This window comes from Strongylocentrotus purpuratus, unplaced genomic scaffold, assembly GCF_000002235.5.
Source record: "Strongylocentrotus purpuratus isolate Spur 01 unplaced genomic scaffold, Spur_5.0 spur5_scaffold_14, whole genome shotgun sequence".
Classification (NCBI taxonomy): domain Eukaryota; kingdom Metazoa; phylum Echinodermata; class Echinoidea; order Camarodonta; family Strongylocentrotidae; genus Strongylocentrotus; species Strongylocentrotus purpuratus.
Window position 1 is genome coordinate 2039033 of NW_022145599.1, and position 18739 is coordinate 2057771.

Genomic DNA, 18739 nt, shown 5'->3' on the forward strand with positions numbered 1-18739 from the left:
TCAAAAAAAATTATAAAACAAATCATGCCTTTTATCTAACAACACAAAGTCAGATAAAGAATCAACCACAGATAATGTATTCACAATGTGTGTACAAGGACTTAAAGAGAACTTCTCTTGAAAGGTCTTACCTTGTTCACAAAACGTTCCCCCAAACCCTGGTGGACATTGGCAGAGGAAACCAGAGAAGAAGTCGATGCAGGTAGCGCCATTCAGGCAAGGATTGCTTTCACACTCATTGGTTTCTGAACGGTAAGAGATGAAAACATTTAAAGATAATAGGTATGCATTTGTGGAAATACATGATTTAGGCATTGTATCAATGATTCCTCTGCAAAAACCATTAATTTATAATTTGTAAACTCTAAAGCATATTTCAAATAAAAAGTGATCATTATAAAACATTGTTCCATTCATTATGCACCTGAGATATCAAAGACATGCCAAGTATATAGATGTAAGAAAATAACAAGTAAATTCTGTCCCTATTACCCACACTTCCAGTAACATAAATGAAAAGTACATATTAACAGAGTAAGTGTGAATGTGATTAACACTTACCTAGTTCACAATTTCTGCCCGTCCACCCTCCTGGACATGTGCACTGATAGTCATCGTCGAGATCCAAACAGGTGGCTCCATTCTGACAGGGGTCATCACTACAGTCTATGATCTCAATCTCACAGTTTGTGCCTCGGTAGTCTTCAGTGCAGTTGCATTCATATCCATCCAATAAATTGACGCAGGTTGAATTATAAAGACACGGAGAGGAATCACACTCATTGATCTCAACTTCACAGTTGGTACCAGACCATCCAGAAGGGCAGCGGCATTCATACATTCCAATCAAGTCCAAGCAGGTAGCGCCATTGAGACATGGATTGCTCATGCATTCAAGACTCTCCAATTCACAGTTGATGCCTTCATAACCAACAAGACATTGGCACTGATACTCTCCAATGAATTCAAGACATGTTGCGCCATTCTGGCAGGGACTGCTGGCACACTCGTTGATGTCCAACTCACAATGTACACCATTGTATCCTTTGACACAGACACACTGATATCCATTTGTAAGCTCGGTGCAGTTAGCTCCATTCTGGCAGGGATTGCTACCACATTCTGGAATGTCAAGTTCACAGTTCGTTCCAGTCCAGCCAGGTGGGCACATGCACTCATATCCACCATCTCGGTTGATACAGGTTGCGCTGTTAAGACAGACGTCATCAGCGCATTCATCGATGTCAAGTTCACAGTTTGTGCCAGTCCATCCAGGGGGGCACTGACATTCATAGCCGTCTGTAAGCTCCAGACACAAGGCACTATTCTGACATGGGTTGCTCTCACATTCCAGAATATCTGAAATATTAAAAAACAGCAAATATACATTTAAGAATATCCTTGCTGGAGTTGCTGTAAATATCAAGTTTTAGGCAAAATTTTATACAGCGAATCTTATTCACATGAATTCAACAAAACTTTTTTTATTATGTACCTCATCAGCTAATAAGACCTATCACAGTAATAACATTAGTAATTCAATATTCCATTAAACTATAATGTATATCCAATTGATTTCGTGAATTATGACACCCATACTGAATTTAGAAACTTAACTCAACAATCAAGTCATAAATCTAGGAATATAACTTCTTTTAGAATGCAGGAGATAAAAGCATACCAATTTCACAATTCTCGCCTGTCCATCCATCTGCACATACACATTGAAAGCTTGGAAATACTTCTACACAGGTTGCACCATTTAGACAAGTTGCATTGGTGCAGAATATCACTTCTACCAAGGGAAAAGAGGAAGGTGGAGGCAAATGAAAAAGAAATATTGCAGGGAGTTGTTAGACGCAGAGAGTAACAGCATATAAGATTTCCAGAGCACAGAACCGTGTATTTATAGGAGGTATGATATATTAACTAGACCAAGCTTTTTTAATATGTTATTTCATAAAAAGCTATGTCTGAGATAATCAATTTAGTATTTGAAATGGAAGAGTTAAATAACAAGCAAGGAAAGATACCATCTAGTGGAAAGCTTAATTTTGAAAAATAAATTGAGAAATAATCATAATTATAAATAAAAAGCAGTTTTAATTTAGAATATGATACACATTAGTTAAGAATTAATAATCGGTGGTTCAGAATTACATTTAGGAAACTGCGATTTAGAATTAAGGAACATCTACCAAAGGAGATACACCCAGTTTATAAAAGGACACAAAATATGAGGAAGGCTAAATTTATACGTCGAAACTACAAATCAATGAAATATAGATTACTGAAAAGAAAACAAGATTTTTACCTTGTTCACAATTAGTTCCATTCCATCCTGGAGCACATATGCATTCATAGCCAAGTAGATTATCTAAACAAGTTGCACCATTCAGACAAGGATTGCTGGCACATTCGTTGATGTCTGTGGAATAGAAAATGTAAGAAGATCAATACAAATAAACAACTTTGTTTGCTAGTTAAAGCCCAATTTCTGTCAAATCCCACCCATTCTCACTTTGTATTTAATTTAGCTCTCTGAACCTACACAACCACAATTTTAAGAAAATCGCGGATACAATGAATCGTTTTCATAATTAAGGTGCTATAATTCTGCATGCATAAAAAACAGGTTTTTAGTAAATGTTATTATTCATATGGCTTGCTGAATACATTGCAAGGTCACATTCTCACCAGATTCGCAGTTTGTTCCTTCATATCCTGCCGAGCAGACACACTCGTAGAAACCTGGGTTGTTAACACATGTTGCTCCATTCAAACAATAGTCGACTAAACACTCATCAAGGTCTGTAATAAGAATATGACAAAACCGAATGGTTTAATTGCATGTTACATTTTGCAGTTTGGAAGCCTCATGATTAATTACCTGGTTGAAAACCATTGCTGAATAACATAAATGATTAAAGGCATCATTTAACAATGTTTCCTGTTTTACAAATCCGAGATGCATGGTCCTACATGTTATCCGTGTCTGTGATAAGGTGTAATATTGAAGCCCTAAACAAATTGCGCTTCAAAATGATCATGCCTCAAAAAAAGAACAAATCTGTGAGTGACCAGTTTTACCATACCCATTTTTCCCAATAGATTGTAGTGTTAAATTTCGATTTCCAATCATAAATATCTTGATAATTAGACTGGCGATCAGCATGTAAAAGTCATGGGATTCCTGACTGACCTAAAGGTTTATATATAATTATGATTGCAGCATGAGCTAAATCCAGGATTTCGTTAAGAATCTGAGAAAGAGATACCCATCCCTTTAAAAGAGGAAAATAAACCAGTTTGTGTATCATTGCTAATATTCAGTTGAACGCAGTGCAATTCCTTGTGGCAGATTAACCCTGTGCTAAACAAGTTATCCAATAAAGTCTACTACTATTAAAAAAAAATCTTACTCATGATATTACAAACGTTCCAGCACATCAAGTTAAAATTATCTAATAATAAGATTTTTATACATTTTAAAATTTAATCACCACACTCTAGAGCACTATTTTTTACCAGTTTCACAGAGGACACCAGCAAAGCCTTGAGGACAGAAGCATTGGAATTGAGCCAGAAGATCTACACATATTGCTCCATTCAAACATGGATCTCGATCACATTCGTTGATGTCTGGAAAAAAATGAAATCAAATGTTATTGTTTTATATATACCCTGTGTGTCACCGATCATCATTGCTATTAATATTAAATGACTTTGATTTCTCAATATCAGATTAGTTCATAATGAAATAAAAAATCAAAGCCATTTGACCAAGTAAATTGTTAGCTGCAACTCATTTTGGGAACATTCTACCAACCACAATACATTTTTTTTAAAACTATGATCATCATAGCTATATCAAATAGCAAAATCAGAAATTCATGTATGAATAAGGTTGTCATATGATAATAGGATGTTTTCTATATTTATTACCTTTTCGAAGTACAGTGATGAAGACACTTAATGCAAATTCCTTAACTTATTTACGATTCCTACATGTAGTTCTCTTTGATTGACATGAGGCAGTTATTTGAAATGCTAATGAATGTGTGCGGTTCTCCCTGTAAACCTATACAACCCATATAGATTTATACCAATGACATTCTACACTTACCAATTTCACATAAATCTCCTTCCCATCCTGCTTGACATTGACAGAAGAATCCATTCACAAAGTCCATGCAATTAGCACCATTCTGGCAAGGATCACTTCCACATTCACCAATTTCTTTGAATTTGGGAGAGAATAAAAAGTTTTAAAAGTAATACACAAAGAATTGTTTACTGTCGAAAGAAAATATCATGAACTCAAAATCTCAGAAAAAACAATAGAAAAATCTGTGATACAAAATGTTATTATACTTGAGCACTAGCTCCAGTGTCCCTAATTGTTACAAGCAAAACACAAATTTTGTCCAATGTACGGAGAACACAATTTAAAAAAGATTTTAAACAGCTCACATTTTATTGAACTAAGCGCAATCATGAAAGCTTTCTCTAAACTTACCCATCTCACAAGTCACGCCTGTCCATCCAGTTTCACAGATACAGCGGAAGCCGTTGATTTCATCTAAACACTGTCCTCCGTTCTGGCATGGCATGCTGTTGCACTCATTGAGTTCTGATGTGGGAAAGACAGGGTGATGGGGGACAAGGACAGTGGGTGCATGAGTGATGAAGGTTGTATAAAGTAATGGACAGTAGTGAATGCAGAGGGGTAGGTGAGGTGTTTCAGTGTGTATGACCGAAATAACAGGAACACAAAATACCCAACAAATAGGAATACCACATCAACATAGATGAGACGAAGGCAGAATATTGTAGGGTAAATAGAAAGTTGATAAGAAGAAGAAAAGAGGCAGAATAGAAATAAGTCCGACAGGTGAATGTCAGGAAGTTCATTCAAGTGTAGGGAACAAATAGTGTAGGGAGAAAAGGAAAGTACTACATTGTTAGGTATCTATAAAATATATGATTAAACATGCATGTGGATAGTGTCATGAGTAGCATGCTTTCAATGTAACAATCAATACATTTCATAGGAAATAGTTTTCTTACAATGGCATATAAATCCTCTTGCAAAATCTCTGGAACTCTTGAGAAGAAAAAAATCAACAAATTCTGAGAGCGCATTGAATACATGTATCAACAGAATGCCATCTAGCACCAACAATCCATCAGTATAATCATTTAGTAAGGAATAATAATAACAGATAAGAATGTATCTGACGGGAAGGATAATGTAGCTTACCTGTTTCACAGTGTACTCCAGTCCATCCAGACGGACAAAGGCATTGATAGAAACCGATGTTATCAATACAAGTAGCCTCGTTGAAGCACGGATTGCTAGCACACTCCAGAATTTCTGTCAGAGTCAAATGAATTCAAGAACAAAATGTGTATCTATGGTTAGCTCTCCATTTGAATAGAATAAACCATGGTATCAGTGAAGAGTACAGAAAATGAAATTATGAATGCCACTTTTTGCGACTGCAGAGCACACAAGAAATTAGTATCGCCTCTAAAACAGTAATAGAAGATGGCACAGTGGGTCAGAGAATAAATACGAAAATGGCTCATGAAAATGGCTCACAAAATTTGTAAGCACAACATGGTTTTGCTACCCAATTCAATTCAGAGAAAGTGTAGAAAGGCTGCTGCGGTATTGTAGGAAATGTGGATCAAACCCATGAGCAAGAGAGGGAGGGATACATTGTGAATTTAACAGTGAAAAATCACAAGTATAAAAATGATTGCCATAAATTACTGTTTTAAATACAAGCATGCTACAGACACTGTGGAATAAAACAAGGGCTATAAACCATTCATAATTTGACAGATGAGGTATTTAAAATAGTGTGCTAATGAAGAATAAATTTGATTAATGTACTTGCCTGTTTCACAGAGAGTGCCTTCATAGCCAAGGGCACAATCACAAGTGTACCCATCTACAATGTCGATACAATTTGCTCCATTAAGACAAGGGTCACTTGCACACTCATCAATATCTGAAATATAAGAATATCAATATTGATCTATTATTTCAAAACACAATGTAGGTTAAATATATTGTCAAACGAATCAATCTGATTTAAGTTATTATTAAGCAGGAAGGCACTGGTAATTTACAAGAAGCACCCTGTGTGTGGCAGCTTTATTGTATAATACTAATTAAGTAATACATAACAGTGACAAATCATAGACTCCGGATTCCAAACGACCTGCATGTAAGAAAAAGACAAGTCAAGCACATTGTAATTTCACTGAAACTGTAATTGTTTAAAACAAGAAATGATATATTTCTTACTTATCTCGCAGAACTCTCCTGTCCATCCAGAATCACAGGAGCATGAGAACTCCCCAATCAGATCTATGCATGTGCCTCCATTCATACATGGGTTACTGGAACATTCAAGCACCTCTGGAAACATGATTAAAAAACAAACAATATACATGCTGTGTCGTAAGAATTCAATTGAAGATATCCATGCACAAAGAAAGAGACATGCACTGTATTTTCGGAACTAATTTTAAAAAGTTTTGTTAATAAAAAAAGGGATCACATACATATACATATAGAAATTAATACAAAATCTATCATTAATGCTAATAAAATAACTAATTTAACTGTAACAGTATATTCAGTACATCCTCTGTGAATCAAACAAGCATTTGGGCATACTTTTCAAATTGGATATGTTTTTGTACATATGAAGGTTTAAATACTGAAAGCAACCCTATGACAAATTGACAATACACCCTCCTCTCAAAAAAAGTACCCATACATATCCACCCAACCCCCCCCCCCCCCAACAAAAAAAAATCTTCCCAAAACATTTGACATGACAAACCTTGTCCACAGTTGATACCAGAGTACCCATTAGAACAGATGCAAATGTAAGAGGTAAACAAGTTGCTGCAAGTACTTCCAAACGCACAAGGATCCGATTCGCAAGGATTTAGTGCTAGAAAAAATGAAATATAAAATTAATTTTCAACTGTGTCAATAATATTTTTTTATGATCAAGATGGTAAATTTGTTATACATTTAGAAATTGACAAATTGCTTTTCCCTTTGGAAGATACACTTACAACAATGGCATCTTGAAAAGAACATAGCAAAGAATTATCAAACATTTACATATAACAAAACAGCTTATCTTCTTTAAAGATTTGTTCATTTATTTTTTCACATGAAAATATATAATAGCCAAATACTTACCGATCTCACAGAAGTTGCCAGCATGTGAAATAGGGCATTCACATCGATAACTGTTGAACATATCAATACATGTTGCTCCATTCAGGCACAGGTTCCCAACACAATCATCAACATCTGAAAAGAAAAGAAAATCCATTCTTGTGTAAATAATTGTTTCTTTTCTCTTTCCACAGCAGTTAGACCATATAAAATTGTATCAATGTACAGTATATACAGCTAAAATGATGAATGTTACATGTTCACACTCTTATGCAATGAATGGAAATTTAAAGATGATGAAAGGTCATGTATTTTTTTTATTTTAAACATGTATACTTTTCTCCATCATATATATTAGACTGAAACTGTATGTAGAAACCAAAGAGTTACATTATCAAATGCCAAAACAGTGACACGAACATATCTGAATGAAGAAGTTTGACTATTTACAATCATATATACAAATAGAAAACAATACAAAGAGTAGGAGAGAATAAAACAAATATGACGCAGTAGTCATCAAAATGACAACCGCTGGCAATCAGAAAATTGGCAGCTTACTGCAGTCTGCCAATTTGCGTCTGAGGAAGATGTAAGAACTCTAGACATCGAAACTGCTAAAAATACTTTTTCCTTTTGGATGTAATACAAGAACTCTTAAACCAGTGTTACAGCCATCCTGATGAAACTCTTTCACAAAAACCAATTTGTGTTTACCATTGTCACAGTTGGTTCCACTGAAGCCGGGAGGGCATGTACACTGGTAGGTCCCATCGAGATTAGTACAAGTGGCTCCATTCTGACAGGGGTTCGGGGTGCATTTATCAGTATCTAACACACACAAATAAAGACAAAAATACATAGAATACATATGTAAATGACTGAATCTTCATGTGCATCCCCCTTTCTTTTTTCTTCTTTTTTTTCTGTCTTTTTCCCCTTTTAGCAATATTTTGTTCCTCCATATTTGTATTATTATGTATCCTTTGAGGGTAGTCATACTATCAAGCTTTGCTTACTTTGTCAACCCTCCTGTTTGAGGTTTTTGATTAGTTACAGCCAGCCTTACTTTATTCTACATATGTTCTTTTGTCATGTGTAAATTTGCAATGTTTGTTTGTTATATATTTGTAAAAAAAGAAAGAAAAAGAAAATCAAACAGAAATAAATAAATCAAATCAAATAATGGACTTGATTTTTACCTTGATAGTTTCTTGAATAAAATCTGTGCCTCTTAAGATTAACATTAGTTCATGAATCAACATACATAACTGATAAAGTACTGGAAGTTAATGTGTACAGGCTGTCATGATTGTTATTTGTCTTTTTAATTCTGTATTGTATTGTTAAGAACCAATAGTAAAGTTTGAACTGATAGATAATCATGTAAGGGTCATAGGAAAATGTACTATGCAGCAAAGTAACTTTCCCACAGGCCTAGATGAGACAAACCTCAAACCTATAAACAGATTTAAATTAACCTACCAATATTGCAGTTATCTCCTGCGTAACCAGTAGGGCACAAGCAGTCGTATGATCCAAGCAGGTTCTGGCAGGTTGCATTTGCAGAACATGGATTGCTGTCACACTCATCGATGTCTAGAATAGGAAAACAGAAACATATTCTTCATCAATATAGGCAAGCACTTTTATATACATAAAGTTGGATTTTGTTCTTGCTTCTTCTCTTTTATAATTACATTCAAAAATTCATATATAAAAGCTTTCTAAATTTCAGGTGTTTCATATGTGGGAAAACAATAAATTTTTCACATACTGTTAAAGAAATAATGTGATGTTTTGTCAATCATAATAAAGATCCTTTATACAATCATCCAGAGATAATCAGGTGACTAGTAAACTCGTTTCAAGTTGTAAAAATGTACACAAAATTCAACATGCAGAAAAAAACATATGACTTATATAAATACATTTTATGCTATTCATAGATACATACGTAACTTAAGATGTCAAATTTGATAAGGTTGCAATGGAAAGAATTTTACTGACCCATTTCACAAATATCGCCTGTCCATCCTCCAAAACAATTGCAAGCAAAGCCATTGAGTTGGTTCACACAGATTCCATTATTCAAGCAAGGGTTGCTTTCACATTCATTGATATCTGGAAGGCAAACAGGCAACAAAATATCAAAATCATTGTCAATGAGATGCTATCGATAAGTTCAAAAATAATTTTGAAATGGATGGTTATACTCCAACACATATGTCTAATTTACAAGGAAGGGCTAGAATTCATCAAAATCTTCTACAATACTTTTCACCGTTTAATAAATCAGAATCTTAATTGTTAATTTTCTGACGATTGAGCACTGCATATCAGAACTTTGAGGCATTGTTTTCTTCAGCATAACCAGAGTTAACAGAAGTATTCAACATCTTCAATAAAATAAGTACCCAGCAATATATAAAAGAATAACTAATGCAAATTTTGATAAGTTGTTTGCAAAGTGAAAGCCAAAATCACAGTATTTACTTTTATTGGCCACCATTGACCATTCACCAAGCATAAATAAGCATGCGGAATAACATGAATCATTAATACTGACCGATATGACATATGTCTCCTGTCCATCCTGGCGAGCAGGTACACACCACATAGTCAAACTGGTTTGAACAGGTTGCTCCATTACGACAGGGGTCTCCAATACAAGCATCCTTTTCTGTTTGATTCACAGTAAGTAAATTGTAGTTGATCAATGCAAATTCTTGACCATACAACAGTATATGAGTAAGTTGGCACGTACATGTAGCTAAACTTTCAATGTCTCCAGCTAAAATTGTATAATCGCCAGACTTAACATGCATAACATCTAAACTACATGTATTTACTAATATTTTAGTCACTTTGTGAACAGATGATAATATAGACATGCGTTTAAAGAGTTATGGAGCATGATAACAACAACATGTTGCCAGTGTCAGTTTTTGAACACTGAGGAATAATGAAATCACTGATTTCAAAACTATTAATCATCTTCACAAATTTTACAAGACAACGAAATGATCTTCAAAGGTTACCTGTTCTGCAATCAAAGCCTGTCCAGGCTATTGGACACTGGCATTCAAAGTGGGTTGAATTTCCACTGCACAACCCTCCATTGTAGCAAGGATCTGAGTCACATGCACTGAATGCTATAACACGAGTAGAATGACAATGAGTGTTTGATGGAATGGTAATGAATTGGTTATGGGAACCATGCACGGTCAGGACGATAGCTTGGACGAAAATGGATGTCCTTTATTAACTACACATATTCAGCACAGGTTAACATGTACGACCTCATTTCCGTTCAGTAAGTGCTTTTATGCAGTTAAAGGAAAGCATCTTTTGTCTTCCATCTATTTCTGTCTCCCTGCCTGAGGATGTAACATTATTTATGGAACATGGGAGGACAATATAGTCTAAGAGCTACTACATGTGCACAGATATACATTAATGAGAAATGGGAACGAATGGAGACAATATAAATGATTACAAGAATACTAAATGGTTCCTGCGAATTGATGGAATTGTCAGATATTCTATTATCGGATATGTGGCTTCAGCTTGAAACAACATACTTTTTGAATAACCCACTCTGTACTTTCAGGTTGAACAAATATTGGAAAAAATAATTCGACAAAATTTTCAAGCACACTTCCTGCATATATCAACAAAGGATTGGAAGTATAACAATTTGTATTATTCTATTTGACAACAATATTACTCATGGCTACATATCGATACGCTAGTCTAGTGAACAATCGTAGAAACGTTACAATTCTACTATGAACTGTCAGTACATGATCCTGTCATGAAATTAAACAATGAAATATTTTATCACTACATTCACCATTCACTGTTCATCAAAGACTAAATAGATGATTAACTTACGAATTTGACATCTCAATCCTATATATCCATCAAGGCATTCACAATCGAAGCCTCCCAATGTGTTTGTGCAAGTAGCATTATTCTGACAAATGTCCATGGTGCACTCATCGATATCTGGAAATATAAACATGTTTCATTGTAAGAAGTGATACTACAGGATTGCTTGGTAGTGTTGATAAACCTATTTCATTACAGTGCTAAACTATAGCCTCTTTATCCTTTGAATGCAATAAGCAGAATTACACTATAAGAAGGAGATTTTTTAGAATACAAATATGGTATTGACATGCATATTATATGACGTATGCTTTCTGAATGACACCAAAGCGATGAGCGAGTGTTTTAAATGTACAATAAAGTATGATTTCTTTTTTGTTCAGTTGATAATTTCAACCTGTAGAAATTCTTGACAGAGTGTAATGAACTTTGGCCAACTTTTGTCACTGCTCATCTCTTACAGTTTAATAGGCATTCATAGCTAGTTTTAACTTTCTTATCTAAATGCATAGGATTGGGGGCAAGCATTCAATAATGAAATGATTGCAAGAGATGATTAAGTTTGTATTTTACCTTGTTCACAGTTCTGGCCCATGATTCCCATAGGGCAATCGCAGGAGTAAGAAGTCCTGTGGTTGGTACAGCTTGCATTATTCTGACATGGGTCAGAAGCACACAAGTTAATTTCTGTAAAAGAGAAGAGTAGAACAAATTAGGAATAAGATGCAGAACAAGAGAAAAGCACAATGTAATGTACATGTGCGTGTGTGAATGTACATTCATTGAATGATTTAAATATTACAATATGAAATTATCCTTTTTTAGACAAAAATCTTATCATTTGGAATAAATAACCAATCTTACCAATTTCACAGAAGTCCCCAGTAAATCCGGGTAGACAGACACATGTGTAGGCAGTACCATTGAGTGCACGGCAGGTAGCGTTACTTTGACAAACACTGGATTCACATGGATCGGAGATGCCTGAATGAAATAAAAGGATGCAGTATTTTTCAACACGGTCATGGAATTGTTGTGTTATTGTATTAAATTATTGTCCATCTCTACAATACACAAGGATGTAAATGCACTTTGTAAATGTTTTGATTTATATCAATACCAGTTTGCGAAGACACTAGCTGATTGTCTCAAAATAACCTACCCATTTGAACACGATTTTGAAATATTGTATGTTAGAGCATCATTGAAAATAAAAATATAAGAAAACAAAGTATCACTTAATTAACTCAACAAACATTATAAGCAGGAGTTCATCTTAACACGAAGCATTGCCAAAGCTATATTACAAAAGCATGTATTATCTATTTTCTTACCAATTACAATGACTGCGAAGGCACAAGACATGTCATTCCCTGCTTCGTCTCTTGCAACATGAACAATTCCAGTTGAACCTATAGGGAAGTCAGCTCCTGGAGTAGGGCCAGCTGTCTGCTGCACAGTGACACTGCCACTGTTGTCTGTTGAGGACGGTGGAGTCCACAGGGCAATGGCTGAAAGACCACCTGGTGCAGTCTGTACAGTTACATCGGTAGGGCACATAGCAAAGACTGGGTCCTCGGTATCTGTAGATTAACAAGGTCAATAGTCAATGACTATTAATAAGTTGTAGTCTCGCCATGCTTTCCAGATGATTAAAATGGCATTGACAAGGTATCATACTGAGTTATTATGTTATGAAGGTACTTATGTAAGATTAATAAGGTCTCGAAATAGGTTTCGGAATTCTGTTTAAAATCATTTGTTGAACAAATCATGAATGAAATATCAAGTTAACCAGTCTGCATATGTACACAAATTATATTTTACATTATCAGTTTGTATATTGTAATACATTGTTAGGTATTCGTATTTTTCAAAGTATCGATTGTAATAGTAAATTCATTCATTTTGTTTTGTTACGTTTTCTAAATTGATTTGTACCAAAATCCTTTGTTTAGCTGTTTAAGGGGTTAGGCTTGACTAGTATTCATTAGCAATTATCTGGCCCCCTTTACCAACCAATAATTTCTCTTCTTGTATATGTAAACACATTGTATTAAATGTATTACTGTATTGGTGTTGGTAAATAAAATCAATCAATCAATGTCATCATTTTTAGAAAAGGAATGGTGAGCCAACATTTTTAGGGAATTTACAGAAGATGTTTAATAGCATCAGATGTAATTATAAGATAATATACAAGTAATAATAGTGGACAGGAAAGATCTTACCGATGACTGTAACAGAGAAAGTACACTCGACTATGTTGCCTGATTGGTCTACAGCAAGGTAAACTACTGTTGACTCTCCAATGTCATACGACGAACCACTGGTAGAGTCGGTGCTGAGGCTAACAGGATTGCCAGAATTGTCCTCTGCAATAGGTGTTGTCCAAGCCACTGTAGCAGTGGGAAGTCTCAAGTCTGTATTGGCGATGATGTTTCCAGGACAGAAGATGAAGGATGGACTCTCATTGTCTGGAGAAGAAACAAAATATGATTAATTCAGAAATTGATATCAACTTCTTGTCCTATTACTTGTAACTTCTTAGTCAAAATGAGGATATTAAGATTAAGTATTTTAAAGAGTAAATAATAGCCAGTTGTACAGTTTCATATTAAATCAAGTTGAGGAAATTTGTTTTTCAGCTATGCAATGTTTAGTTAAAGTAATACATACTGTGTCTTTCTTTTATACCTATAACTAGAATCAGGATACATACCTATTACAGTAATGGGGAAAGTGCATGTGGCTACATTGTTGGCTAAATCCTGGGCTATGTATGTCACTGTGGACACTCCTATGGGATACAGGTCCCCATTCACAGGAGCAGACACTAGATTCACTACTCCAGAGTTATCCGAGATGGTAGGCTCTGGCCAACTAACAGTGGCAAATGCAGATCCAGCATCAGTATTGAGGTTTATATTGGTTGGGCATCCAATGATTAAAGGAGGCATCAGATCTATAATGATAAAGGAAATGAAATGAAGGATATGAAAGTAAAGAACAATTAAGTCATTTAATGATACCTGGTATGAATTCTTACATGGCACAATGAATTAATATTTCAAATGCGATCCTAGTAAATTCCAGGGCAGGATTAGTAAAATTAAAATAATGATGCCTTGCCAAAATTGAAATCAGCCCCATAGCCAATTGGCATCTCCACTGGACCATCACACTTTACCCTAAATGTACTGATCTATCAGATGACTTGGATTCAGTTATTCACTATCTTGGTTGTACATGAAACATTACTAGTTCAAATGATATCATTCACTATCCCTTCAACTGATAGCAGTGTGGGACATTGTGATACAAACAATTACACAAAACAAACATTTGGTTGCTCCTACCTTGGACAGTAATATAGAATGTGCAGAATGCGTTGTTGCCTGCGTCATCTGTTGCGACATAGGTGACCTCAGTTACCCCGATGGGATATAATGCATTATTGATAGCATCCGTTGAGAGTGTCACAGACCCAGAGTTGTCAGATGAGGTGGGTTCAGACCATGAGACAATAGCAGAAGGGGAGCCAGGGTTATTGCCAGTTGTGATGTTTGGAGGGCATCCAAAGATTGCAGGTATGGCGATGTCTAGATTTATACAATGGGGAAATAAATGTTTGTATTCACAATATATTTCCTAATCTATTCAAAGAATGTTCTACTCTAATTTTATCCCAAAATCCTATATTCTCAACTGAGACTCCCTAATTATCTTCCAATGCAATTATTTGTATTCAATAGCTTTATTCAATCAAAAGCAATCAGAGTATCCAATCTCTCTAAACAAAAATGACAGCACACCATTTGACTAATAAGTCATACATGTGTTTCAGTTTGTGCCCAAAGTCATACCATTCATCAAACATTACATGAACATCAATTTCTAACATAAACCACAAACTACTTGTAAAAATGCACTGATCTGGACACCAACATCATCATCAAACCACTGAAATCAAAGCATGTATAGTTCAAATACAACTTTGATATCTGTTATATATTTGACTACGACTATTAACCTGTTTCACAGATGGTTCCACTATAGCCGTCCACACAAAAGCAAAAATAAGTTCCCTCCTGGAATCCTTCGAAGCACGTTGCATTGTTTAGACATGGACTTGTAAGGCAAGTTCTCAGGTCTGTCAAAATGTTAGATGTTATGTACGAAACAAAACAAATGTTTACATATGATTACAGACACAAATGATGAACAGAAATACAGTTGTTTTTTACAGGAACAAAACATCAACTTATTGCTATATTTGCTCTAAGATTAGGACTGATACAATGTCATGCACATTTTAATACATATCAAACAAAATACAAAGTTAATGAAAACAATATAAACATGTACTAAAGGGGCTTTCCAACCTTTGTAATATGTGTATCTCTATGAAAGCAGAACAATAAGAAAAACAGAATGGCGAAAGTTTGAAGTATCCCCCTAAATTTATGTGTTTTTTTTTTGTTGTCATTTTGTGTGTAGAAACAAATGGGAAAGTTTTACAACACTTCATCACTGTGTCATTACCGATTCAACCAATTTAAAGGGCCCATATGTCATGTACATAGTTTTCAACTTTTTAATTTGTTGTCCGATTTCATTCAAATTTTCATAATTCTACTGATTTTTCTGCTTTCTTTTCTAATAGGTGTTTCATAAAGTTGGATTTTTTCTGTAAATATGTTTATCACTTGTAAGCAATCTTGTGTTTTAATTGATAATTCAGAGTAGGCGCTATGAAGCTCCATTCTTAGGAAAGATTTGTATTTGCATCAGTAATAATCCGAATAATCCAAATGTATTGTATATGTGTGCCACGTATTTGGAACGTGTGCTTCCAGTAGATGTATGATATCAGTATACACATTTTCCCCCTCTCAAACAGTTTCTTCAATATATTTTAACTGTCGTTATTAAAATGAGAGATTATAAAAACTGACAAATGGCAATCGCATTTTGACATATCATTTGGGTGAACCATGTATATTTGACACCGGACTACCAACATCAAATTCTGCATACATGTATACATTACCTACACATATATACAGACAACACGCAAGCAATATTACAACGAGACTGTTACTTGTTTTACAAAAACATTGAGTAGAATAGACAGAAAGCACATCAACTTTATCTGACCTATTTCACATTGCCTGCCAGTATATCCGGGAGTACAGAGACACACAAACTCATTGCCGCCATTTTGCTCCAGGCAGGTTCCATTGTTGAGGCACGGTTGGCTGGTGCATGACATAATATCTGTGGATGAAGTGACAAAGGAGAAATATTCAGCATTTTCATTGCATCTAATCAAATACATGTCATAACAAAGTCAGTTAACAAGTTTAAGATAAGTCCTCTTAACTTTCGAATGAAGCAGAAAATTATTCAAAGACATAATCTGTTAATTCAACAAATTACTCTTGGTACATTTTTCCTAAAAAGGTAAAAAAAATTATATAACACTCTAAAAAAATGTGCAATAGGAACCCAGAATTAAATTTTAGGTTAATTTAATATGTCGAATGTGACATTGATAAATCTAAATGTTCCCATCATTTGAATTTATTATAAAACTCTAGTACACATACAAATTGACTTGAACTTTTGTAAAATATATAGATGAGGCAAATGAAAACTATCAAGCAGGAGCAATTCTAAGGTGTATTTTGTTTTCTTACCCAATTCACAGTCTGTCCCTGTAAAGCCTTCTGGACACACACAGAAATATCTATTCTCTGAAATATGTTCAAAGCACGTTGCTCCATTCTGGCAAGGATCGCTCTCACAGGAAAGAATTGCTAAAAAACAAACAAAAACATCACTTTAGATAAAAACTTACCCCTTAATTAAATCTAAGTCATCTACTTTAATCAGAATGAATATTGTGCAGTTTTTATGACCACACAGAATCGCTTCAGATTTATCTATAATAATAATACGCTAAGGCTCCGCGGGGGGCGCGACGTCTCGGCGAGCCTTTGTATTCTATTGTTTTTTAATGAGATCGCCGACCGAAGTTGGTGCGGCTATCTCCTCCTGAACCCTCCCCTCGGGGTACCCGTGCCCGGTGCCATCGTCCGCGGGAGAGTCTACTCTGTGGAATTGGCTATACTCCGCCCGAGGTCCTCCTCCGTGTCGACGTCCAGGGCGAAAACAGACGCGACATGCATAATGCAGGATATGCGTGACGACAGAGATACCTCATGGATATTCAACATTGCATCCGTAGACACACGACCGATGACTATCCACTCACATTAAGTTGCGTATTAAATGCACGACGCACAGGGTCGGGCTTACCCGAGTAAAGCATCATTCTATAGGATATCCTTTGTATAGTAGCTGCACGGCCACAGAGATACACACAAAGCTTCCCGTCCACGTCCAAACTTAGGGACCTATTTCCTTCATTATTGCCGCGATTTTTATATAGTTTTCATGAATGGAGGTATGAAATGAAAGCTTATTTTGTGATTATTACGGCCATATGCTACTACATTTTGATTATCATTTTCTAAAGGAAAGTTTTCACAAGAAAACCATTGGACTGACAATTCAGTCGCAAGCTGCCTTCAGTCCTCACACATACTACACACAGTGCAGTGTAACACCGGCACCGCGCACCGCAGGCTTCCGAGGCCTGCGGCGTCGGTGTTCGAGCTTCATGGAGTTACGCTGGAGTGTGTGCGAGTTCGATCAGCTGAGCTGAGCTCGAGTCGAAGAGATTTGACACTTTGAAATTGTTATCTGTTGGTTTGCATCACGATTTCAATATAGTTTCGTGAATAGATTTACGAAACCTGAGCTTAGAATTAGTAAAAGTATTACTAATGTCTACGTTTTTAAACGACTGTCTGATTTTCTTGTGAAAATTTTACTTTGAAAAATGATTATCGAAATTCATGGTCAGAAATAATCACAATCTAGATCTATTAATTATGTTACAGTTCTTGCATCAAAGCAATGCATGAAAACTTAGTTATTGAACTAGAAAAATGTTTTTTTTTTAAATAGGCAATTAGACCTATGAAGTATTAAGCCTGGAACCTTTGCCTACTAAACAAATCTCAACAAAGTGTAGGCCTATCCTTTTATGAATTAATGAAAAAGTAGCCCCAGAAAAAAGAGCCACCGAAAGTTGAAAAAGTAGCCCCCGAAAATTTCCCAAAAATTTGAAATGGAGCCCCCGAAATGAAAAAACTTAATTTTTTGCCTGCGCCCCCCCCCCCCCCCCTCTAGAATCCCGCGAATTTCCGCGGGTCCTGAGTTGAGTGTATATATAATATAGGCGTGGGGTCCACGGGTTTCAAGGGGCCATAAACACCCAAAAGCTCGGGGGTTACGTTCTTCAAAGTTGGGGGGGGGGGGGGGAGAGATCAGATCGCGGCGAGTTGAGTGTATATACAATATAGGCGTGGGGTCAACGGGTTTCAAGGGGCCATAAACCCCCGAAAGCTTGGGGGGTTTAGGCGTTTAGGGTCAGATGAGCATATTTTTAATACTTTATTTGTGACACTTGCGGGTCACTAATTGGCGTGGGGTCAATACGTAGAGTTGCGTAGTGTTGTGTACCAACTACGCTGGCCTACGTTACTATTATGCTGAGGG

General features: G+C 35.7%; 1 protein-coding gene across 1 annotated transcript in view; it reads right to left on the reverse strand.

The window, feature by feature from the left end:
- The window catches only part of LOC576169, a 193001-nt gene that overhangs the window by 91937 nt on the left and 82325 nt on the right, over positions 1-18739 (reverse strand). Inside the window, exons 103-131 of the mRNA XM_030984926.1 lie at positions 16810-16929; positions 16268-16387; positions 15141-15260; positions 14467-14709; positions 13830-14072; positions 13339-13584; positions 12442-12690; positions 11972-12091; positions 11681-11794; positions 11111-11224; positions 10255-10368; positions 9783-9896; positions 9224-9337; positions 8699-8812; positions 7931-8044; positions 7235-7348; positions 6864-6977; positions 6320-6433; positions 5907-6020; positions 5264-5377; positions 4520-4633; positions 4127-4240; positions 3519-3642; positions 2891-2907; positions 2698-2844; positions 2315-2428; positions 1682-1795; positions 562-1359; positions 132-245 (exon numbers count right to left, since the gene is read on the reverse strand). Coding sequence (XP_030840786.1) covers positions 132-245; positions 562-1359; positions 1682-1795; positions 2315-2428; positions 2698-2844; positions 2891-2907; positions 3519-3642; positions 4127-4240; positions 4520-4633; positions 5264-5377; positions 5907-6020; positions 6320-6433; positions 6864-6977; positions 7235-7348; positions 7931-8044; positions 8699-8812; positions 9224-9337; positions 9783-9896; positions 10255-10368; positions 11111-11224; positions 11681-11794; positions 11972-12091; positions 12442-12690; positions 13339-13584; positions 13830-14072; positions 14467-14709; positions 15141-15260; positions 16268-16387; positions 16810-16929 — 4485 coding nt within the window. The remainder of the gene's footprint in view (positions 1-131; positions 246-561; positions 1360-1681; positions 1796-2314; positions 2429-2697; positions 2845-2890; positions 2908-3518; positions 3643-4126; positions 4241-4519; positions 4634-5263; positions 5378-5906; positions 6021-6319; positions 6434-6863; positions 6978-7234; positions 7349-7930; positions 8045-8698; positions 8813-9223; positions 9338-9782; positions 9897-10254; positions 10369-11110; positions 11225-11680; positions 11795-11971; positions 12092-12441; positions 12691-13338; positions 13585-13829; positions 14073-14466; positions 14710-15140; positions 15261-16267; positions 16388-16809; positions 16930-18739) is intronic.